The sequence below is a fragment of the Equus quagga genome, chromosome 13 (genome assembly GCF_021613505.1).
Source record: "Equus quagga isolate Etosha38 chromosome 13, UCLA_HA_Equagga_1.0, whole genome shotgun sequence".
In the NCBI taxonomy this organism is placed as follows: domain Eukaryota; kingdom Metazoa; phylum Chordata; class Mammalia; order Perissodactyla; family Equidae; genus Equus; species Equus quagga.
The window spans coordinates 32,366,786-32,391,246 of NC_060279.1; the positions used below are offsets into that span (position 1 = coordinate 32,366,786).

The following is a 24,461-nucleotide window of genomic DNA, read 5'->3' on the forward strand; positions in this document are numbered from 1 at the left end:
GGACTTAAAGATAAAATGTAAAACTATGCAACTTTTAGAAATTACATGAGAAATTTCTTCAGGATCTAGTGCTAGGCAAAGAGTTCTTAGATTTAATGCCAAAAGCATGATCTATTAAAAGACAGAACTTTTCGCTGGATATGTGGAAATCATAAATTGACACAGTTAATGTATTTTACCAAGAATAGTTATAGAAATGTATGTTACAAGGTGTTTGATGAAAAGTCTTAAGTAATCTTGTTGATGTAAATACCTATATAGTTTAAACACTCTGATGACATTGTGCTTCTCACAAAAACAAAAGAAGAGAAATATGGAATATTTAATTCCAGCAGACGCAGGAGTACAGTAAAAAAAAATGACTATTCTGGTGGGGCAAATATCTTAGATGACTTTAAATCTATACATATTCTTTAGTATTAAAAATGAAAAGTATTAGAAATAAGAAGGGGACATTATTCAAAAATTATTACAAATACAGAAGAGATTACAATGTACAAGACAGAAGGCCAACAGAAGACTTGACCAAAAAAACAAGAACTAAATCTGTGAAAAGACCAATAAAATGACCTTTGACAAGTCTGATTAAGATAAACAGAAGTATGAAGATGTCTCTTTAGTATTCAACCTCTGAACAACAATATTGTGTTTAATATTTATGAAGTAACGTTGGGATGACCACAAATCTCGGTCATGTTGTTATAGAAAATTGAGTTATAAGGAATTGAGTTTCTTTTCCCAAAGAGGAGAATGCTAATAAAAAGCAAAATAATTTTCCTGAAAGATCCTGTGAAATGTTCAGGAATTAGAGGAATGAGACACAATACAAGATATGGATCAAGAATGATTTTGAAAATAAGAGGATAAGGAGAATTTAGACTCTTAGGGCCTCTCTCCTACCCAAGGGGAGTAGGTGTTTCCGGGTGACTACTTTTCCCCCACAATAGTTTAATTCTCAGGAGAAATTGAACTAGTCCGTAGGTGCAGGTGAATTCAGGTGAGTCCACTGAATATGAGGTGGAGCATCAATGGCAGCTGTTGTGCCTTTCATGCACCCTGTCTGAGGACGTCCTGGCAAACGTGTTCCAGCCAAGCAAGGAAGTAAACCAAGAAACAGGAAGACATAAGATTCAGGAAAAACAGAGGTTTAACACAAAAGACTAATGAGGAGAAATCCCAGGACAACAGCTGTGCAGAAGGCCTACGGATCAGACAATCCAAATTAGTTTTGAAGTACAGAGAATTCCAGGAGGGACTTCTCGGTGAAGAGAAAAAAAGAAAAAGAAACCGAAAAACTACTTGGCATATTTGACCCTATGGGAAATAGTATTAAGCTGCTTCCGAATGTTTTTTAAAATTTTGGGAAAAGCTAATAATAGGTACATAGAAAACTAAACAAATAACAAAAATGAAACAGTTATTATCTTTAGAGGGGAAAAAAGATTGTTTAGGAAAGGAAATGTAATCAGAGAACACTATTTGTCTTAGTAACCAACAGTAGTCATAAAATTGTGATAAAGCTATATTGGATCACTGGCTAAGAAAAGTGGAAAGCAAGTATCATGGAATAATAATAATAGTCTTCATATTCTTTTGTAGGAAATCAAACAGATAATATCTAATATTGAAAAATCAAGGAATAGCATCTTGTATTATTTGGAAAGATGGAGGTAAATTAACAGAAGACATAGTTAAAATTGCTGAAAATGATTGCCTCTGGGGAACAAGACTGAACGGATGTGAGGGAAGGGGGAAGAAACAGCTATTTCTTATTATATGCCTTGTATTCTACTATACAATTCAAATTATGTGTGTGTTACTTTAAAAGAAAATTTAAAAATTATTTAAAAACAAAAGAAAGCATTGTCTTCACATATACATTTAAAGACATTCACATGCAGAAAAATCATACAGACCACATCACTGTGCAACAAAAGTGGAAAATAACAAAAAAAATAGTGCTCATTCCCCTTGGAAATAAAACCAAAAAAAAATATAAAACACTGTTCTAAATAAACCTTGAATTAAGAAAAAATAAAACTATAGTTATGGATTATTTAGAAACAAATAACAATGACAGCAGTACATATCAAAATCTAACAGATATGGCCAAAATAGCAATAAGAGGAAAAGTTATAGCCTTTTGTAAATTTGTTTAAAAACAGAAATTTAGAAATGAATGAATAATACAGTAAATCAAAATAAAGTAGAAGAAACATAATATGTTGGAAAACAAACAAAAGGTAAAGTCTTGGTCAATAAGTCAAAAGCTGTGACAAGACTAATAAAACAGACAAACCTTTGGCAAGTCTGATTAAGATAAACAGATATAGTGGTCAAGATAGTTGACTCTCCAGCAATCATTCCACCTCTAAATGATTAAGCTAAGTAAGTTATGGTAATAATCTCATTTCAGTTTCTAGTGATTGTTTTAAGAATGGGCATGTGACCCAGCCCTGGCCAATAGGATGTGATGGAAAGATTGTTAGAAAAAGGTTTCCTCACTTTTAAGAGACACATAGAAAAGGTAAGTAGTCCCTTTCTTCCCCTAGATATATGGGTATGATGGTTAGAACTGCTGTAATCATCTCGCTGCTAGCCTGAGAGCCATGCCCAGAGAATTGTGAAAAGTGGACCCAGAGTTCTGATGCACTGGAGACACCATGTCTCTGGGCTTTTTGTTATGTGAGATAATACATTTCCTTATTGTTTAAGCCAATTTGAATCATGACTTCCTGTTATTTCCAGCTGACATCACCTAACTGATAAAAGAAAGAATGCCCAAAAGCTAGATATGTGGGGGGAGATGTAAGTACAGACACAAATTATTACAAAAATTGGAAGAAAATACAGGGTACAGCTGCATACCGATAAAAGAGATGATTTCCTAGAAAGTAAAATTTTTCAAAATTGACTCCAAAAGAGATAGAAAAGCCTGATCAGACCAATAATGCAGGAAAAAAAAATTGTCAAAGATCTATCCTAAAAAGTGTATCAAGTCCATGTAATATTGTAGGAGAATTCTGTCAAATATAAATTAACTAATATAAGGAGAAGTTGAAGGACCTTCGAAACTACAAGAAACAGGACAGATTCAGGGATGTAGAAGTTGATCTCACCCGGGCAGTGCCACTGGGACGAATGAACTTCACCTGCTTTCAGTCCTAGTGTCACTCTGCTCAGGATTTAAATTCCAGGGAAACAGCACCTGTTGGCCAGCTCGGAGTGCACGCCCTCCTCTGGAATCAGGGATGAAGTCAGCCCACCTACCCACATGGACTGAGAGGGAGGGTAGAACCATTTTGCCAAAATTAAATTGGGCTCTGTTACTGGAACCAGGGGAAATTCACGCTGGGTAAGGAATAGCAACATAGTCGATCATAATCAGATTGGCAAAAATCAAAAATTAAAAACGTCCAACATTAAGTGTGTTGGGAAATGGGCTCCCTAATATACTGTGGGAGGACATGTAAACTGCTTTGTCAAAGACAATATGAGAGTATCCTCTGAGCCAGTGATTTGCCTTCTAGGAATTTATGCTGCAGAAATACACACACAGCCAAAAATATCATCCCAAAATGTTGATCATTGCAGTATTGTGTATAACAATGGAAAATCGGTAACATTTAGAATGTTGGTTAAATAAAATGCAGTATTGTATTTGTACTATGGAATGCTATATAATCATTAAAAAGAAAATACTTCCACAAATATCTCTATAGTACACTGTTAATCAAAATAAAACAACTGCAGAAACATATGTAAAGTATGATTCCATTTATGGACTTTAAAAAACCATACATATGTGTTATATGTATATGAAAAAATCCTGAAATACACATCCAATGTTCAACAGTGGCTACCCATAGAAAGGGAAAGAGGATTCTGGGGGGTGGAGGGGGTGGTGGTGCAGACAAAAAGGAACTTTCATTTTACTCTATATATTTCTGTATTATTTGAGGTTACACGCTTACAATGAACATGAATATTTCCTGATGTATATTTATGAACATGTAAAAATACAATGTGATCCAATTTTTAAAATACATACACATATTGCTACAGACAGGAATGTGAATTGACATCCTTTAAAAGTTAGTATTGATTATTTCTAGCTTGTGGGTTTATCTTTTTTTCTTATCTGTATTTTAATTTTATAAAGAGAACATTAGTGTTGTAAAATAATTTACATATAAATAAAAGGAAATTAGTTGCTACTATGTAACTTATAAATCAAGGAAAATACAGTGTTACTCTAAACATGGGCGAAAGTATGTGAACAGGAAAATCACAAAGAAGAAATAAGAATGGCTAATACTCTTCAACTCTCTAATTCTAAAGCACATAGTTTTGCATAAAGTAAGCCCTTAATGACCCAGTAATTGCGATTACTATTCCCTGTTATTATAACAATATCTGAGTGTGGGATCTGATTGTGGGGTTATAAAACGTAAGTATCATAGAAAGCTATGGAAACTACCCAACAAAGAAGTCTACTAAATCCTGAATACAAGAATGTCGCACAACGAAGCTGTGTTAAGAGTTCCAGGAAAACAAGGCTTCTCCAAGGGCATCCACCAAACCCCTAAGGAAGCTGTCAGTCATGCTTCTAACCTGCTGGGATGGCTTCTCTGAGAAGGCCACATCCTTCTAGTAACTATGATAGGAGAACAGCAGGGCAAGAAGAGTGAGCCATCTCCACTAAGGACTCATTGGAAGCTCAGCTTCCTGAGAAGCGGTCTTGCAAAACAAAATGATTGTCTCATTGCCGTGGGAGGAAGAGGAAGAAGACATGACAACAAGAATACAAACTCATTGGAAGAAGAGTATTCAGTTTTAAGAAGAAAGACATTCACTCTACACTCCCCATCTTCCCTCTCTCCCACCTCCTACCCATTTCTACCCTCCCAGGGTTTTTACTATTGAGAAAATATAGCAAAAATATTGTTGAAAAACAGACCCCAGATCAGTCCACCCTCCAACCAACACAGCCTTTAAAAGGTAAAAGAAATGTTGTTTTTACAGTGTTTTATTATAAAAGTAATACTTGATCTGTAGAGAAAAAGAGAGAAAGAAAAGGAAAAGTACCAATAATTCCATCACTATCACCTTAAAACAATCACTTTTAATATGTTGGCATATGTTAGCCTGTTCCAACATTTCTGAAATCATATATACTTATATAATTTTTCTCATGTAACATGTAACATAAGCATTTCTCAGGTTGCTACAATCTCGTAATAAAAGTAATTTTTATTGGCTGCGTGGATGTGTAACAGAAGAGTCTTCATGGTGAGAAGTGCTAAGGCACGGAGGAATTCAGCACAGTCAGTCATCTGGGATCATACTGTCTACGGCTTTCAGGACAAGGAGCTTCAGGATTCACGTCGATAACTCTGGAAGAGTCCCGTTCCTTTGGAACTGCAGCGTCCTCTCGTCCTCCCTCAAGGGAATTCAGGCCACAAGACACCAGATCCTGGCCTCTCCGGTTCTCTTCCCCAAATCTCAGGCAAGACAACAGAGACTAAATGTTCTGGTAATCCGGGGGCTCTGTTTCATCCTCTGGAGCTTCCGGGTGCATAAGAAGTGAATAGGTGATTGTATGCTCAGCCTAGAGAAAGCAGAAAAGAGCAATGCGGATCCACAGAGAAGTCTCTGGAACGGAGACAACAGAAGAGGCAGCAGGAGAAAAGGGGCGAAAGGGAGATGGCTGGGATGGCTCACCTCAATTTTGTCGGCCTCTTCAGCACCAGTGACGTTGGCTGTGGACAAAAAGAACAGATGAGCCAGGGCACTGCTGTGGAAGAGGGCCTGCGCACGCTGCTGCTGAGGCTGCACAGCCAAGCCCCAAACCAGACCTGAGGCAAGGACCACCAACCCCAACTCAGACCTGCAGGCCGAGAGCTTTGTTCCCTACCCACCCTCGGCATCCCAGGCACGGCCTCCTCCACTGACCATACTGGCAAAGGGAGGCAGGTATTTGTGCCGCATTCTTTTCAGAGAATTGCTGAGCTTTCCTAGAAGCAAACAAGGCAGCTTCGGGGATCTGAGATAATGGGGAAGAGGCGAGGGGTATTCAGTATCAGAGTAAAGTCAAGTCCAGATTTTTGCCAGCCGCAGACTTCGAGGAGAGAAGACTGAGGGCCATTTCCACTTTGGCCGGCTGTAGCACGTCTTTGTTAGAACTTTGAAGAATCTGATACTCCATGACATTAAAAGAAAGAAAGCATGAGAATGAGGGAGGGAGGGCCAGGGAGGGCAAGAAGGAAGCAAGCCAGCAAGCCAGTACTTTCCCTGGTAAATATCTAAAACACACCGAATTCCCTTATGTTTTTGCCAGTAAATTGACTTTGCCAATGTGAAAAGCAGCCTCAGGATCTGCAAAGCGGCTTTCCTCGGGAGGTGGGGGAGGGGTCTGAGACAAAGCATCTAGTCTCTTAACTCATCCCCTGGACACAAAGAGTCTCTGTTTGCCATGCTCCAAATTCTGGAACAAATCAGGTTCTGAATTCTCTTTTTCACACTTCAACAATCCCAGCAACCTTGCTCTGCCTTTTGGGGCTGGCTGCATAAGTGACTTGTGAAATATATTTGTGCCAGTATAGACAAACCAAACATCAAAGCAGCTAATCCAATTATGTTTATTAGGCTTTGTTTTCTAGATCTGGTTTGGCCCTGGCGCGGACTCAGGCCCGTATGCCCACTTGGCCCGGCCAAGGGACACAGGGGCCTTGCTCAAAGCGCAGCTGGACGAGTGCCATTTTGCTCATGCTCTCAAATCTGTTGGCTCTGCTCTGAGTCATACTCCAGCCATAGTCCTCGAGGCCTCTTTTTCCTGGCCGTTGCTGCCGTCCGGGAGCCCCGAGAGAAAGCTCCAGGTTCCTTGGTGCTCTGGATTTCACTACAGTCGAGAAGTCTCCTGGGACACTCCTGTTCCTTTTACACACTCCCACCTGGCCCAGGGGTTGGATGGTAACTGTCTATCAGACTATCAGACCTGGAAGGGCTTAGAGGGTATCCAGGCCAACCCACTCAATTCCTCAGTGAACTGACTGAACCCCGTGAGGCGGGAATGACTTGTTAAAGATTCCATTGTACAATGGTGGCAAAGCTAGGATCAGGCCCATAGTCAATAAACCTAGAACCAAGCTTTGCCCACAAAACCCACTAATACCTCTGGTCCCCCAGAACTTTCTCAAGCCAAAATCTCCTCTTAACGTTCCCTGAAAAGCTGAGCCCTATTACCCTTACCTATATCACTCCACAGAGACAGCCTCGCCAACAAATCCAGGGTTTTTCCCTAGGCCTCCTCCCTTCCTCTTAGAATACTACCCCTTTAATCTTATTTGCCTCAGTCACAATTTCTAACCCCTGCCCTGGGCCAGCTCTGCGAAAGCTCCACAGAAAGACCCAAATATCTCTGATTTCCTGTTCTGGAAATATCCCCAGCATCAAACACAGCCCTCCCCTCTCTATCTGGGTCAGGTGTTCCTCTTCTCATCTCTGGTGAGGTCCTCTTTAGGCCCAGGAGTTAGTCTCAGCACTGACCAAGCGATTTGAGCCCCTGCCCTCCTCCCACTGCCCCCTCCCTCTCCTGTGCCCCCAGCTGAACTCACACAAGCCACTTCTTGCTGGCTCTAATCCATCTGACAGCCCCAGGTGGGGTGTCACAGAGCCCCCAGAAGGGGAGCTGCACTCACCTGGTTCCTCAGGGAGAGTCTCTCCCATTTCCCTGTGCTCAGGGGCTCCTGAGTGAGCTAGGAGGGGCACATAGGAGGTTAGTAGGATTATGGGGTGAGGCCTCAGTCCTCAGAACCAAGGACCAGGGGCAGGATTGGATTAGAACCAATACAAACCCTTTCCCCACACAGACGTGTCTTCTCCTCCCCCCTCCCCAGCTCTGCTGCCCAGGGACTGACCTCGCCTGTAAGGGGGCTGGTCTAGAGAGATGTAAGTCAAGTAGGCTAACCGTGAGGGCTCCTTGGGCTGTCAGAAAGGCCATTTTATTGCATCTTTCTTAGGCTTGCTCTCTTTTAAAAAGCACCTCTTTCTCCCTTGTGGTATCTCTCTCCATATCTCTACATTTTCTTATCATCAGTATCTGCGGTCCTGGCTGTGAACCAATTGCAAAGTGCTTTGTCAGGTATTAGTAGTACTATTTTCTCTTTCTCAATGGCTCCGAGTCTCTTTTTCCCTTTACTTTCTCTGTGTCTGGGTGTCTTTAGTGCTCTCTCTCTCTACCAGGCTAGCTTTTCAGTGTGATGAATTATGACAATTTGCTTATTGGATTTCTATGGCATCCTCCCTTCTCTCTCAGCTCTTTCACATTAGTACTAAAGGGGAGAGAAGCTGCTTTCCAAGAGTTGAAGTTCTTCAGCTGATCAGTCAGTGAACAAATGTTTATTGAGCATCTTGCTGCAGGGCAAGCACTGTGTTCCGTGCCGGGGGGAAACATGAAGAATGAGGAAACGTGGTTACTGCCCTCCTGTGGTCTTGCCAACGCCGCTGGAATACAGCTGAGTTCTTTAATGTGACCTACATGGTCTGCGTAACCGGGTCCCTGCCCATATTTCTGCCCTGCTTCCTCTCTCCTCTTTTTCTGCCTTGCAATTTATGGTTTCAGTCTCATCAGACTGCTTATAGCATCCTCCTTATGCCTCCCTCGACCCCCATCCTAGCCACAACACTGCTCATTTCCATGCCGTGGCCCCCATGCTTGGAACGCTCTTCCAGCCCTCTTTGTCTGGCTAACCGCTACCCTCGAACATCACCTCTTCCGTAATGATAACAGCTAGTACTTATGTGCTGTTTGCTACATCCTAGGCACTGTTTTAAGAACTTCAGCCTCATTCATCCTCATAATGACTCTATGAGGTAGGTTTTATTAGTGTTCTCATTTTCCAGATGAAGAAACTGAGGCACAGAGAAGTTGAGTAACTCACCCAAGATCATATAGCTGGTGAGCTGTGGAGCTGAGATTTGGACTCAGGCCCCACGACATGTGCAACACAACACTGCTTCCCACTGAAAGCTTCTCTAGCTGCCCCAGCCCATGCTGGGTTATGTGGGCTCTTCTTCCCCTCATCAGAGCCTTTGCATTTCTCTCTCATTGCTCTCATCTCCTCTGACTATTGTACCTCCCCACAATACTGTGAACTCCTTGAGGACAGAGGCTGGGCTTTATCTCATTGTCATCCACAGTTTCTAGCACAGTCCTTGACACATAAGCAAGTTTGTTCAAGCCTGGTTGAATGGATGAATGAATAAATGAATGAATAAAATACAGGGCTCTCCCTGAAAGCTAAGGATTTCTCTAGCCCAAAGATGAGGGTTCTGGCAATGTTTAGGGTTAGGACCTTGGCCAAAAAAGGAACTAATAAAAAGAAGGACCAAGAAAAGCCACAAACCTGAAATCTTTTTTTTCCTGAGGCGGAACCAGCCTACTGCGGCACCACCAACGGCCACTGCAACCATCACAGCAACCACAGCCATGACTATCACCGCCAGTGAGGACTCCCTGGACCCTGGGGAAGACAGATCTCAGGAGAGGCAGTACTCTCCCAGTCCCGCCTCCACCCTCCCCGCCCTCCTCCAATGCTGTACCCCAGTGCTTCTCCCCTGGAGCTCTTTTGTGTCTGGGTCACTCACAGGGGCAACACTTACTTCCTTCCCCAACCTTACCTGCACAGGGTTTCTGTGCCTGGACTTGTGCCTCCCCCATACCCAGCTTTCTCCACTACTCTAACAAAGACACACTGTTGAGCGTGTGGGCACAGAGGGCAGGGTTCCTCTTAGCCCTCAGGTAGAGCAGGGAGGGGGACCTGAAGCCTCCCATAGTTGGAGGCAAGACCCCTGGATCCAGCACAGCCTTGAACTGTGCGGGACATACTATGCCTTTGAGAGTGAATGGGTGCAACACGAGAACTGAGAAGAAATGAGGAAAACCTCAGTTCTCAGGAATGTCCAGGAGCTTAGGGAACCCCTGAGCCATTGAGGAAGCTCTGCTCCGCTGCCATCCTTAGTATGGGCCTGCATTTCAAAGTAGCACAACAGCCTTGTCACCTGTCACTTATTACCGGAAGCTGAGGGCTTCAAGCTCTGGCCCCTACTCTTGCCCACTGGCCAATGCTTAGCAAGGCCCTCAAACCTCTCTTCTTTGCTCCAATGCCCCAATGCTGTGGCATTTCTTAGATCTCCATGTAGGCCTACATGACCTTAGCCCTAATTGTCCATCCCCTTTCTCCCCACCTTCCATCTTGACAGAGGTGTCACCTTGGACAGTGATGTTCACAGGCTGTGACGAGTGCAGCATCTGCCCTATAACTCCTGTGCAGTGGTACGCGCCACTGTGGCTGAGATTTGCCTGTGGAATGGAGTAGCTGAGATTCACATGGGAAAACATCTTGGATTTTCCATTCTGGAAGAATGTGACCTTGTACAGAGGCTTGCTTCTCCAGCTGTGGCACCTCAGGTGGATGGGCTCCCCCTCTTGGAACACCAGGCGAGGGGTCTGGAGCAGCATCCAGTCTGAAAGACACAAAGGAACCACAGGACCCAGGTGGTCTTGACTGAACTCTGAACCCACACCATCCTTACTGATAGGACATGACATGTAGGGGAAAGAGCTTAAGTTTGGAATCAGACAATCCTGGTCTCTAATTCTGGCTCCATCATTTATGAACTCTCTAATCTTGGGCAAGTAACGTAACTCTTCTGTGCCTCAGTTTCCTCATCTGTGAAAATGGATATAATAATACCATGCATCTACAATAGTTCCTGGCACATAGTAGGTGTACAGGATATGCTTGTCTTCTCTTTCCTCTTCTGGGAGAAGACAGCTGCCGTGCTGTCCTGCCCAACAGGCCTCCACAGGAAGGCTAACAAGAGACCCTTGGGTGCAGTCCCTTCCCTGGGGGAGGGAGGGAGGGATCCATTCTGACATGGGAGATGACATGTGAGGGAGACACAGCAGAGACATATGTCTTTGGGGATGGGAGGAAGTCATGGACATTCAACAAATATTTAGCTTATTTGATGAATGTTAGTAAATGTGGAGCTTTGCTTCAGTGGGGTCTTCATCTGAAGGCAGCAGTGTCATGGGTGGATCATTAGCCTGCTGTGTACATTTTTTCCCCCAATTTTCATACTTTCACTGAGGCATTAAAAAAAATATTTAGTATTTTTGTTGTAAGGGCATAGAGCCTAAGGCAAGTACTTACACTCCTGACCTCAGCCCCACACACTCCATTTTTCTAAACCTATAGGACAGAGAAGAGTTGGAATTGGAAGGCAAGGTAGAGTAGAAGACAACAGAGAAATCGGAAGGGAGCAGGGGATGCAGACAGAATGACAACAGCCACATACGTGCCAGTTGAACACTCTCAGTCCCTGCAGTGAATCAGAATGAGTCCAACCAAGTCTCTACACTGGCTGGTGACCCTGCCACGGAGGCAGGAGAAAATGTTCCATACCAAGGGAGGGAGTGACAACAAGGAGAAAACTCTGAGCCACAGCTACAGTAGGAAAATCTAGAGGGAAGAAGGAGGAGCACCAGATCTTGCCACTTGTGTCACTACCTCTCCCATTGAGGAGGCACTCCTACCTTCCACCCATTTTCTTGCCTACCATACTGCATATTCCTCCTCTTGGAGAACTGAAACCCTGGCTAGACACTCCACTCGAGAACAAGGCTGAGCAATCCTGGTTCTCTAGACTGCCTCTTCTATAAAGATTGGGTTAGGGTAGGTGGGAATGCTGAGAATTGTAAAAATTTTTTAAAATAAAGTAGAACCCAGAGAAAATGTCAAAGATGCTGCCATGTAGCACCAGCAGCCAATTCTTGCACTTCTCTTCCCTGTCTGGATAGTCCCCTTTGCAGAAGATTTACATCATTGGAACAGTTCTTTCTTCCCTGCAAAGTCTCTGCTGGCGCCAGGTTATAACCTGGATAGGGAGGAATGTCTGCCTTAGGCTGGTTTGTGCAAGAGGGCCACCCTAGGTTTCCTTGAGGACATTTATCTTGGTGCAGATCTTGAGGGCAGGGCCCAGCTTCATGTTCACGGCACTTATGAGATGTTTTTCTTTAAGTAATAAAAGGGCCTTTCCATCAATCTCATGGGAACAGAACTCCTCTGCAATCTCCTGGAAGCCTTGTAGAGAAGCAAAAACTCATATACCTGCTCTACACTCCAATAGCTAGGATTACTGGACAGGAACACAGGGTTGATGTCATATAATTTTGGTGTAGGCAGAGATGTATGGAGGTTCCCCAGGTCACAGTCTCCATGACCAGCTCTCACTGATAAAGGCCCAGGAGACATTTGAGAGAGTGCTTCATCGTAACTGGAATTCTCTGAACCTCGGCTAGAACCCTCTTGACCCCAATGGTGTTTGCCCTAGGTCTTGGCACGGGCAATGTCAGAGGAACTGCAGTGGGGTCCATGCTGTGAACATGAGCATAGTTGGCTTCTAAAACTCTCATTGTTTCCCCTTTCAGCCAGAAGTGGCTGAAAACTAGTTATACCTCTTAGAGGTACAGCTCACATTATACCTCTTGGAGCAACTCATGGAGCAGAAGCTGTTGGAGCCACGGAACTGCTCTGCAGGGGCATACTTCCCACAGTGCTTGCAATTCAGGAGATTCGCCTTCTTGTCTACTTGGCAGATGGGCTGTCCCCTCCCAAAGGGCCACCTGGCTGACTCTCGTTCAGCCCTATCAAAAGGCCAGTCTATAGTGACTTCTCAGACTCTTCCAGCAATGAAGAACAACCCACCAGGAAAGGTTCTGCTCCTTCCTAGACATCAAAGCCTTCAAAGATATGGGTGAAAATCTGAGGCTTCACAATGGCCTGTGGGGGTTTTGAGTCACTCATTTGTCTGGACACCAAGGTTAGTGTAGGAGGTGATGCTGGTGGGCAGGGGCCACCGCTGCCAGTTCACTGCTTGGGGTATTAGCATTCCCACTGGTTACCGGTTCAGATTTCTTTCCAAAACTGCTCTTCTCCATGGCCTTGGGGCTTTCTGCTACTGGAGATGCCTTGGCAGGAAGCATTGAATCGTCTCCCTTCTCCTCAGACTCAGCCTTATATTTAACAGCCAATGTCTGGATTTGCCTGCATGTGCACAAACTGCATGTAGAAGGACCTGGGCTCCGGTGGCTGAGAGACAGTGAGAGTTGTGGCTGCAGCTGCTGCTGCTGCACCAATTGGAGGTGCATAGCTGTGTGGAGCACTGGGATTGACGGTGCTAGAGCTGTTTCCAGTGGTGGATGGCAATCTGCTGCTGGATCACCACCTGTTTCTCCTGGGGCTGGATCTGCTGCTGTTGATAAACCAATGAATGGGGCTGGATCTGTGTGTGGGTGGCTGAGCTAATAAGAGACTGGCTGGGAGCAGCTGTAGCTGTCCCTGTCAGGTTCATAACCGTGTCCTGCTGTCCATACCCAACTGCTTCTACCTTCTTGGCTGCTGCACTTTCATCCTCTGCCTAGCTGCCCTGGCTCACAGTCACTATTTGAGCTGCAGCCCAGGGCTCCACAACTCCTATGCCTTTCCTGGGACAGCTCCCACCACCACCCATTCCTGAGTAAGGCAACTGATCCAAACGCCCACATGCCTGGCCACCGCCACCTGGACTCGTGAACCCTGGGATGCTATTCTCACTGCCTCCCTCAGCTTCACTAAGGTTGAGGACTAGCCTAAAGTGCCAGTGGAAGCCTGAGTCACAGCTAGGGCCTGGCTAGAGATGGAGGAGGCTAAAGACAGGAGAATGGCCTTCTGAGTAGATCCTTGGGCTGAGGCCTGTTGGTTCCTCACTGCCAAGTTCTGCACCTGATCTGCATCTGCATAGACTTCAGGAGACTGAGCAGATGGCACCTCCTGCCGGCCTGCAGCTACTGCCCTGATAGGCGTCAGGGTGAGTTGGGAGGCCAGAGGCACATTCTGGCTCAGGGTCCAGTTTACCTGCAGTAGGTTTCCCAGCCATGGCCTTAGATACCTCTGGGCTTGCGACTGGTCGAGAGGGCAAGGAGAAGTTGGTCCCCAGTAGCACAGATTGGGTTAAAGCAGTAATGCTGGGAAAGCTCACACTCTGGGATCAGCTGATGAGCTGAGTGGCTGATGTGGTGGCCAGATGGACTGAGGCATGGGTGGTAGTAGTCTGCTACTGAGTAGTGCTGGTGTCTGGGGAGCTGGGCTGCTGACTGGCAGCAATTGTGGCCTGCTGGACAGCAGCCAGCTATGCAACTGGGCGTTGCAGAGCTGCTGCTGTAGTGTGACCTCATAGAGAGCCTACTGGGCTCCCGCAGCAGTGCCTGCAGAGCCTTCTCTGCTTGCTGTTCATAGAGTGACGTTTGCGCTATCTGGGGCTGAGAGCTGCCTCCTGACCTGGAACTCCCATTGGTGGAGTTGGAGGTCTGTTGGCTCTCAGTCTCCATAGTAGTAGCCCAGGGTCTGCAAGACTGGTGCTCTGGCTCAAGACCCTGCACCCAAGTTCAGGGTCTGACTGCACCCAAGTCCTCCAGGGGAGCATCTGCCTCATAAGCTGGGTCCCCAGTTGCCAGGCTTGGCAGCTGAGTGGGGTCTCATTCCATCTCAATGGCGGCATTCCCTGACCTTCTCCCCTTCCTGGAGGGGCAGGGTCACTGAGGTCAAGGCTCTACCAGGCCTCCAGGGCTTCCGTCTGGGTCTGTCACTTCCTGCTGGGCTGAGAGAGAAAAGGCGGCAAGCCCAGGGTTGTGGGCCCCCCTGGCCTGCTATGTACTTTTGAGGAAAATTTGGAAATCAGGTGAGAGAAGGGGACTAAGTGAAGAGTAACAGTGACAATATTCATCATAAATCACATTGTAGCTTTTCTTTATGGAGAACCTACTTTTTGCCAGGGGCTCTGTAAAATCATTGATCTGTTTAGCAAACATTTATTAAGCCCTGCCCCGTGTCAGGGGCTGGAAATGCAAAGACAGTCAAAACATAACTTTCACCTCAAGTTGCATAGAGGGCAGGAGGGCAGGGAAACGCTGATTTTCACCAGAATCTGATGAGGGAGGCATTAGTATCCCCATTGATCAGATGAGGAAACTGAGACTCAGGGTAAATGAATTCATCATGTTTATATGGCTCATAATTTCCAGGGCTAGGATTCAGGTGTGGGTCTCCCTGTGCTTTTTGACTGCCATAAAAATAGAAGGATTTTTATGAAGTTGGGATTTCCTTCTGCTTCTCTCAACCCCGGCTGCTTGTCTTTGGCCTTTTAACCTTCTTGCTCAATCAGGACTGAGGCCAAACAGCCTAACATGTTCTGAGGAATCTCTTAGGAACTTCCACCCCGACCACACACACCAAGCAAAGGGGGTTGGTGAAAAGGGAAATGAGTGAGGAAAAACTACTTCAAACAACTCACAGCGATGCTGCTCAATAAACAGGCCACCCGTTCCCTAAAAACTTCTGCCATGTCGGCAGATTTCATCTCTCCTTGTCCTCCCAGACCTTCCCCGGACTTTCCTCCACTGACCGGAAATCACATCCAGATGCACAGGGTCACTGAGGCTGGTCTGGCCCGTCTGGCACCTGTAGTCTCCACTGTCATTGTGTTTGGCCTTAAAGCTGTAGCTGGTCTGGACCTGGGTTGGGATGGAGCTCCCATTATGGAACCACTGAGTGGGGTGGTCCTCAGGGGTATGGGCCCCCTGGCACTTCAGAGTCACATAATCCTCCCGGAGCACGTTGATCCATGGGGGCTCAAGGCTCACCACAGCCTTCGGGAGAGTTTCTGAGGGGCAGAGAGAGGAGGCAGCATAAGGAAAGGGGACACCAAGAGTCTAAGCAGGCCCCAAATCTCAGACAGTGAAAAACTGTGGTCCTGCTGGGGACATCAAGAGTGGAACCCGGCCCCCAACTGTTCTGCAACTGGAGGCAATTCCTCTTACTCATACATCCCACCATAGGGGTCTAACAGATCCCAGATCCTCTCAGAGAACTTGACTGCTCCTCAGAAGGAGAGGGCAAAAGGTAAAAGACAGGGAGAGGGGGCAAGGTAAACACTCTAGAAATATATGTATACCTCACCGAAGGATATCTAACCAGTTTCTTCTCTCTCTCTATTTATCTCTCTCTGTCTCTCACACACACATGCGTGCACACACACACACACACATCCTCTTGGGACTCACTTTCCTCCCCTCCAAACTGAGGCATTTGGACACTAGAGGATAAATTCTTTCCAGAGCTGGATGAAGACAAGTGGGGGCATCTGGTGGAGGTACCAGGCATAAGAGTCAGACATCAAGTTTCAGATCTGACCTGATGTCATTCTTTATCCCTTAGAAAGGAGGCCAGGATGGATTATCCTCACACCCCCCACAGAGGAGTCCCTGTGGCTTCAGAAGGATAAAGAAAGTGGGAGAAAGGCTGGAGGGCCAGTCTAGGGAGCCCTGAGTTCAGTGCCCCAGGGAGAGCCCTGGCCCCAACCAGTCCTGGGAGGTAGGGAGCTTAGTGGTATAGAGAAGGAAGTGCCCAGCAGAGCTCACACCACCAAGCTGCAACCGGGGCTATCTTCTCCTATTTCTGTTCAGGGGAACAGGCCCTGAAGCCCTCAGATACCGGCAAAGTAGAGGATTGATCAACACATGGGGACAACCTAAGCAGCGTATGTGATTTCGCGTGCAGCTGGCTTAAAATTGCCTGGGTTCTTAATTTTATTTGGAGAGGAAGGCAATTGAGAGACAGCACAGAGCGACATTCTGTGACAATGTCTGTGACATTTCACTATAACAGAACCAGAAGAGGTGAAGCACCTCTGCATCATGGCTGCCCCTCCCCTGACTCCCTGGGAGGAGGAGAAGGAGGAAGGAGAGAGGGAGAGGGGACAGGGCATCTTCTGGGAGCAATTATTCTTTCCTGGCTCTACCTCAGCATTGGGTTACTTGTGCATTCAGAGCAGTCCAGATAGGGTACTGGGAGTAAAAGAAGATGGTAGCTGGGGGAGGGAGAAGATGTGGGTAGAGTGCTTACCAGTTGTTCCAGCAACCGGAGCTGTAAGAGAGAAAGCAAAGATCAGCCAGGAAAGATTCGATGATTCATCGTTATAAATAATCACCTCCCTGCAAAGCTCTTTAACTCCCTTGCCCTTATCTGCATCAAATTCACCTGTATTGTCCATATCTTTACTTGTTTAGCTGTGTGTTCCTGAAATTACCACAAAGGCAGAAAGAAAGGTGTCGGTAAATTTAAGGTCACCATATTCAAAAGGAACACTGCCCCGCTACTAGTCCTGAGGGGTAGGGAAGTTACTCAGCTGCCATTCTGCCCCTTTTCTCTAGTAAATTTGCTCTGCTACTGTTGGTGGTGAAACTCATCCTTTCCTCACTCCCCAAACTTTCCCGTCCTTTGCCTCCAGTCCCCTCTCACTTAAAGCTGATGCCTTCCTTCACACTTCACAGAGAAAACAAAAGCTGTTAGACGGGAGATCTCACATCTTCTCCAACTGAATCTTCTACCTCTCCGCATCTCCACCCATCTTCCTTTCTTGTTTTTCCCTGGGGAAAGTCTCTCTCCTCCCATCCATCGTCAGTCTCTGTCCTGGTAGCCCCCAGGTTGTGATAGGGAATTCAGAACACATTCCTTATCATCCTTCTGAGGACTTCCCTCTCTCTGTAATTCCCTTTCTCTTCTGCATCACCAACTTCTCCTTTTCAACTGGATCTTTTCCACTAACATAAATATATTTCAGGAGCTTTAATTAAAAAAACAAACAAACAAGAAAAACTTTCCCTTAACGCCACCTATAATTCCAGAATTATTTCTCTGCTCCCTTTCGCAGCCTGATTCGTCCAACACTTTTCCTACATACGCTGTCCTCATTTCTTCTCCTCCCATTCACTAATTCTCTGCAATTTCGACTCTGCCCTCACCAGTCCGCTAAAGCTTTTCGTGTCATAATCACCAGTGAACCCCGTGTTGTCCAATCAAGTAGACACATTCTATTTCTCTCCCAGTCTTCCCCAAATAAGTATCTATCTTCACTATCTACACACTTACGCCTGAAACCTGCAAGTCACCTTTTACCCTCCCTGTCTCCCAAGCCTCATCCCTCGGTAAATCTTGTTATTCTGTTTCCAACTCAGGTCTTGAATCCATCAACTTCTCTCCACCTCCATGGCGGCCACTTTAGTTTAGGTCACCCACCACATGCTTTCTCCAATCTCCTTACTTGTCTCCTCACTTCTTTTGTCTTCCCTACAATCCATTTTCCGCAGAGAAGCTAGAGTTCTTTTTAAAAAATCAAATCAGATAATGTCACTCCCCTGCTAACAAGCCTTCAATGGCTTTCCCTTGCTCTTAAAATAAAATGTAAATAGTTTACAAGGCCCCACCTGACATGGCCCCTGCTCACCTCTCCAGCCTCATCTCAAAATCCTCTTCCCCTACTCACTGAGCTCCAGTAACACCAGCCGTCTTTAAATTCTTCAAACTTGGGGCTTTTGGGTACACCGATCCTCTACTCTAAACATGCTTCCTTTGTATTTTCAAATGGCTAAATTCTTACCATGCTTAAACTCTCAGCGTAAATGTCACCTCCTCAGAAGTCTTTCCATATCATCCTGCTTAAGTAGGCTGCTCTCACTTCTCCCCAACAACTATTCTTATCAGAGGATCCTGTTTACATCTTCATAGCGCTTTCCAATTTATATTTATGCCACTTTGTTTGTTTATTTAATGTTATATCCCTCCATAGAATGTAAGCTCAAAGAGCGCAGTAGCCAAACTAATTTTACTGTCAATGCTCTGGAAATCATTCATTGAATGCATCTAGGTGGGAGATAAAAGAGCCCAAAATTGTGTTGACAACAGGAAGTGAAGAAGAGGACAATAGACATGAGGGAAACTTAAGAGGCAGAACTTCGAGAACTTGGTATGTGATATGATGTGGGGTGGTAAAAGAGGGTGACTAGGAAAAGGGTTGGCTGTGCTCAGACAAATACAAATGTTAGAAGAAGAAGAACAGTTAAAAGGGGAAGATCATAAGTTGGATTCTGAGCATGTTTTTTATTCTGAGCTGGCAAATCAATTTGGAGGTGTCCAACCAGCAGGTGGAAATATGAAATTGTACTTGACACCAGCCAGAGAGATAGATTTGAGAGTTATTGACATAGAAGCGGTAGCTAAAACCCTCAGTGTGCAAGATTGACAAGGGAGACAGTGCAGGAGAAGAGCGGATAAAGAAGTAGTGACTAAAAGGAGGAGAAGGAAAAGAAGAAACAAGGAAGAGATGAGAAAAGGAGAGAAGTCACCAGTTATTTATTCCACATTCAGAAAACAGTAGCAAATACTAAATATGGTCACAACCAATGCAGTCATTTTCAGAGAGAGAAAAACCTTGTGCTTTAGGCCAGGAAGGCTGTCTGTCTTGGTCACTGATAAACCCCCAAGTCCTAGACCTTGTGTCTGCACGTAGCATTCACTTAGTGCTTAAATAAGGCAGTTTGTGGAATCTGTGAAAGCAGAAAGTGCAGTGCACACATCGCCCGGCTGTAGAGGAAGATCCACTTAGGATGCAATGGGGAACATGGTTAGGAGGGTAGAACCGGAGCTTTATTCAGTAGGCATTGGAGCAACACTGAAGGCGTTTATGAAGAGCAATGACTCAGCCACAGCTGTATTGAAGATGTCACTGCCTCAGTGTGCAGCATGAATTCAGGGAAGAGGAGACAGGAGCAGTTAAGACCAGGTCAGAGGGTGCTGTAAAAATGGAGTCTTGGAGTGATGAAGACCTAAATATGGGGGCCCGAATAAGAATGGAAAAGATCGAGTTGATCCTTTGTGACTTAGCAAAAAGATACATGGAAGAAAACACCGAATCTCTCCCAGGAGTCTTGCCCAGGTGACTGGCACATTGGTGGCACTATTAGCAGAGACAGAGAAGCATATCACCTCTCTAGGCCTGAGCTTCCTGACATGAAAAATGAAGTAGTTGAGTGCTCATTTTACATGCTGTTCTGCTTCAATCCATTTCATCCTGCTCATAGGGGAATACTCTCTCTTCCTCACCTCCACCTCCTGTCCCAGTAGCATCCAGCATTGAGGGCCTAGGGCTCCCAGAACTGACCAGATTGTACCACCAGTCATAGCACATAACATGGGAGAGTGGCTACATGCCTTCCTTTGGGGCCATCATTTGTGAATGTGAGGGTGGAAACTCCAGGAACTGAGCTGGAGGACACAGTCCTGGCAGTAGGGCTCCCCTCATCTGCCTCCCCTAGACTCTTCCTCCCACCCAGCACCATCTGTCCCTGGCCCCTGGCCCAGGCTAAGATCATGGTCAGAAAAATAGCCCTCCATCTTGGCTTAAGACCCTGGCTTTCTCCCTGATCAGAGCTACAACTTGTCCCCATGCTTGTGCAGTGCAAGGAGGCATATGTGACTTCTCTGGTCCCACAATTTGTAATTCCAGAATTGCCCAGGTTGTTTATCCTCTGAGCCCCTGTTGCCTAGATAACCCAGACCCGCTTGTGCTTCCCCCCAGGGGAATCTCCTTATACATAAACAGAATAGGCTTCTTCTGCATGAAGTGGTTTCAGTGACACAGAGAATGGCTTCTGCCTCCCCCACAAATGTGTCTTATAGCTTCCTCTCCACTGCTTGTCTAAGACAGCATTAGCCCTCCCAACTAAGATTTGGTCCTTGTGAAACACAAATTTCTAAGGAAGGGAAACATCCTGGCCACTCATCAGTCATTCGAGTCTAGGTCATTAGCCTTTCTTCCGAGCAGGTTCTGGTGTAGTGGGTGGCAGAGCATCAAGGACCTGGGTGCCCAGTGAGACTGGGTAAAAGACATTTAAAAAAAAAAACAAAAACAAACGCTGCCAATTTCACAATTTCCCAAGGCCAGCAAAGTTGGCAGAGTTTCCTCTTCATTAGCCTGCCTTCACCCTCCTGACTTTCCTCACACACTTCCTATGCCACCCCTCATCCTCACCTAAGCTCAGCTCCAACCAAGTGGCAGCGGCTGAGTTAGGAAAGCTCACCTGCCTCTGTTCCTGCTCCTCTCTCCCTTCTGGGGACTCTGACTTACCCAGGAATAGCAGAGCAGTCCACAGTAGCATGTGGCCCAAAGGATGGCAGAGTGTGCAGTCGGCCCAGCCACTCTCAGCAGCAGGGATGGGCAGGAATGAAGGAATCTCCATCCCCTCCTGGAGTAAGCTGGCTCTGCAGCACCCGCGTGGCAGGCACAGGTTTCTCTGGAGGCTTGACAGATCACCTCAGAGGACAAATTCTGGAGTCCAAAAGAGGAAGTGAAAAGAAGTGTTCTTTTATCACAGGCTCCTCCCCTTCCACCCTCTTTCCTTTCAACTGTTCCCTCCCAGAAGATTCAGGGCTTCCCAGAATGAATCTGGCTCAGCCCAACTCCAAATTCACAGAAATCTTAGAAGCTGGGAGACAACTTCCTCCTCTTCCTCTGGAGTCATGGTGGGGCTGGGCCTCTGGAGAAAGAGGGGAATGGTCTCCCCAACTCAGCTCAGAACCCCCTATCTGTCTCTAACTCTTTAGAGAAGGTGAAGGAGGAGAGTGTGCAATAGTCTTCTTATACTTCCATGTACTTGTAGTACTTCTTGTACTTATAGCTCCATTTGGGGGCCTGGACCCTGGAATCTGGATTCTTCTTGAAACTGAGCATGGGAGCTTGAGGCCACCCACCATTGTTTGATTTTCTTTATTATAATCCCTGACTCACTTTTGGATTGTGGAACAAGAGCAAAGAGGTGTGTCAGGGTGGCAAGTGGATGATCACACTCATCCTCATTATTCCCTTCCCTCATTCACTTTTACTCATTCAACAAATATCTATTGAGCACCAATTTGTGCCCTGGTTCTTTGTCTTCGCCACCCTCATTCCCATCACTGTTCTTATCACTACGGCATGGTGAAAGAGCATGGATTTGGAGCTGTGTAAGTCCAGGTTTGAATGCCAGGTAGCTTCTCAGAACTTCAGGCTCCTGATCCATAAAAATGAAGATTATCATGCCTACCATTCCAGCAAGATTTCTCAGCCTCAGCACTTTTGAAGTTTTGGGCCAAATAACTCTTGTTGTGAGGACCTGTCGTGTACATTGTAGGATATTTAGCAGCATCTCTAGCCTCTACCCACTAGATATCAGTGGCACCCCCCAGTTGCAAAAATAAAAATGTCTCTAGATATTGGCAAACATTCCCTTGGGGGTAAAATCGCCCCTGGTTAAGAACCGCTACACTCAAGGTTCTTGGGAAAAAAAGCCAATGTTTATGCTAGCAGAGTGCATAGCCAGTGATTACTAATTTCCTTTTCTTGCTTTCTGTCATCATCTTCACCACTACTTGTTCACCCTTCACACCTCTAAAACATGAGATATGCTGGCACCCCTCTTGGGGCCCTCTGCTAGAGCCTCTTTCCCAAATGCCCTCTCAGGAAGCAAGCTGTAATACTCAAGGAAATGACTCTGTGGTCTTCAGAAACCTCAACAGCCCCACCCTCGGGACACATGATTTTACTACCTGCTGCATTCTATCCTGGGCCACCCAATCTACCTCTGGCCTTTTTCTGATTTTCAGGTGAGAATTTTTTTTTTTTTGGTGAAGAAGTTTGGCCCTGAGCCAACATCTATTGCCAATCCTCCTCTTTTTGCTCAAGGAAGATTGTCCCTGAGGTAACATCTGTGCCAATCTTCTATTTTTTGCATGGGAGGCTGCCACAGCATGGCTTGAGGAGCAGTATGTAGGTCCGCCCCAGGGATCTGAACCTGCGAACTTAGGGCTGCTGGAGCAGAGCGCGTGAGCTTAACCACTACACCACCAGGCTGGCCCTTAAATTTTTTATTGTGGTAAAATACATATAACATAAAATTCACCATCTTAACCATTTTTAAATGTACAGTTTGGTGGTGTTGAGTACTGCTTTGCTTTTTAAATTTATAATTTCCTAAAAAATAAAAAATGTTCTTGCTTTTCTCCCCTCCTTACCTTTAAAATTTCTTTATTTGATTTTTCTTTCCCTATTCTTTTTATTTTATGGAGGTAACGTTGGTTTATAACATTACGTAGATTTCAATTGTACATCATTACATTTCAATTTCTGTATAGATTATATTGTGCTCACAATGCAAAAAAAGTCTGGTTGCCTGAGAAATGTTTTTATCAGTGACAAGACGCCAATAAGCTGACATCAGCACTTTGAAAATATCATTAGGAACAAAAGTATAGAGCAATATATAATTAACACACTGAGACCACAATTAATACTGTATAACCACGTGAATGCTTACTATGGAGGAGGCGCTCGACTTGCAGTATCTCTAATACAACAATCTCAAAAGGTAAGTTATATCATCCTCATTTGCACACAAAGAAACTGTTAAAAGATAAACTGAGGCATATTAAAAATTTTAAGAGTTTATTTAAGCAAAAATCAATTCGAATTTCATATCACCAAACCAGAAGTGATGAAGAGTCCCCCACCAACAGGAGCCAGGAGAAAGAATTTATAGAGAAAAGGTGGAAGCAAAGCAAGGAAATCATTTGATTGACTATGACTTAAGCATTTGCATTATTCGGGAAAGCCTAGTTGGCTGTTTGTGATTGGTTGTCCTGAGGTTTTGATTTCTTAACCTTTGAGGCATTCACAGGCTTAGGTTTTGGTTTGCTTACATGGGCTGCTAGGGTATCAAAAGCCCATCAGTCTAATGGTTTCTTGGTTTAACTAGTTTGACAAAGCTTAGCTGAAGAGAAGTTAAAATGATTTGTCCAAGGCCACGTGGTTAGTAAGTGGTGGAGTTAGAATGAGAAACCAGGTCTGCCTGACTCTAACACCTTCATGCTTTCTACACCAGAGGTTCCTCAACAGTGTACAGGGACCAAGCAACCCAATCAGAGCATTTCTATACACTAATAATGAACTAGCAGAAAGAGAAGTCAAGAATTCAATTCCATTTACAATCACAACAAAAAGAGTGCCAGTGTGAGTTCTAGGCGGGCTGAACCACTGCGTCTCCCTGGGGTCTGGGATGACTGGGTGGGGCCAATCGCCTTGTTTGCTTACAAAGGTACACGTAGGATTTTCTGTGTGTGCCACGATGTGCTAACCATCCAGAAGCACTGCACGGAACATGCTAGCACCCTGAACGGTCTCAGGCACCAGATACCACTACTGCCGCCTCACTGAGATAAAAGTGCCAGACAAAATCTTTAGGGTGACGTAGAAAAGGAGAGATTCACAGAGTCAAGTAGGGCATTTCCAGGGACACAAAACCAAAACAGAAATAGGAGTCTCTCTTTCCCATCACACCAGGAAAAGATTAAAGAAAGAACAAAACACAAGGAGAGGTTTCTAAAAGAAAAGGATTACAAAAACGGGGGCACACTATTTAGTGAAAACTGAAATATGTCAATGAGAAAGCAGAATCCTTTGGAAGGGACAGCTTCATATAAAATGTATAT

At 45.3% G+C, this 24,461-nt stretch overlaps 1 protein-coding gene across 4 annotated transcripts; it reads right to left on the reverse strand.

Annotated features, from left to right (window-relative positions):
• Positions 1-5,105: 5,105 nt before the first annotated feature.
• Positions 5,106-21,264, reverse strand: LOC124249368 (low affinity immunoglobulin gamma Fc region receptor II-b-like). 4 transcript variants are annotated; one of them, XM_046680278.1, is made up of 8 exons: positions 21,067-21,264; positions 17,007-17,027; positions 15,508-15,765; positions 10,273-10,527; positions 9,408-9,524; positions 7,701-7,757; positions 5,725-5,762; positions 5,106-5,611 (listed from the first exon to the last, which is right to left on the reverse strand). In XM_046680278.1, exons 1-8 carry the CDS (start codon positions 21,176-21,178, stop codon positions 5,525-5,527), a joined length of 945 nt encoding a protein of 314 aa, XP_046536234.1. In that variant the 5' UTR covers positions 21,179-21,264; the 3' UTR covers positions 5,106-5,524. The 4 variants fall into 4 exon arrangements, with proteins under 4 accessions (XP_046536234.1, XP_046536233.1, XP_046536236.1 ...); XM_046680277.1 differs by having other exon boundaries at positions 10,249-10,527; XM_046680280.1 differs by lacking the exon at positions 7,701-7,757.
• Positions 21,265-24,461: the final 3,197 nt, after the last annotated feature.

Coding starts and splice junctions, on each gene's coding strand:
- LOC124249368 (XM_046680277.1), bottom strand. CDS start 21,178: ATGGAGATTCCTTCATTCCTGCCCATCCCTGCTGCTGAGAGTGGCTGG. Junction 15,766..17,006: donor TCCGGTTGCTGGAACAACTG/GTAAGCACTCTA, acceptor TCTGCCCCTCAG/AAACTCTCCCGAAGGCTGTG. Junction 9,525..10,248: donor CACCTCTGTCAAGATGGAAG/GTGGGGAGAAAG, acceptor TGTCTTCCCCAG/GGTCCAGGGAGTCCTCACTG.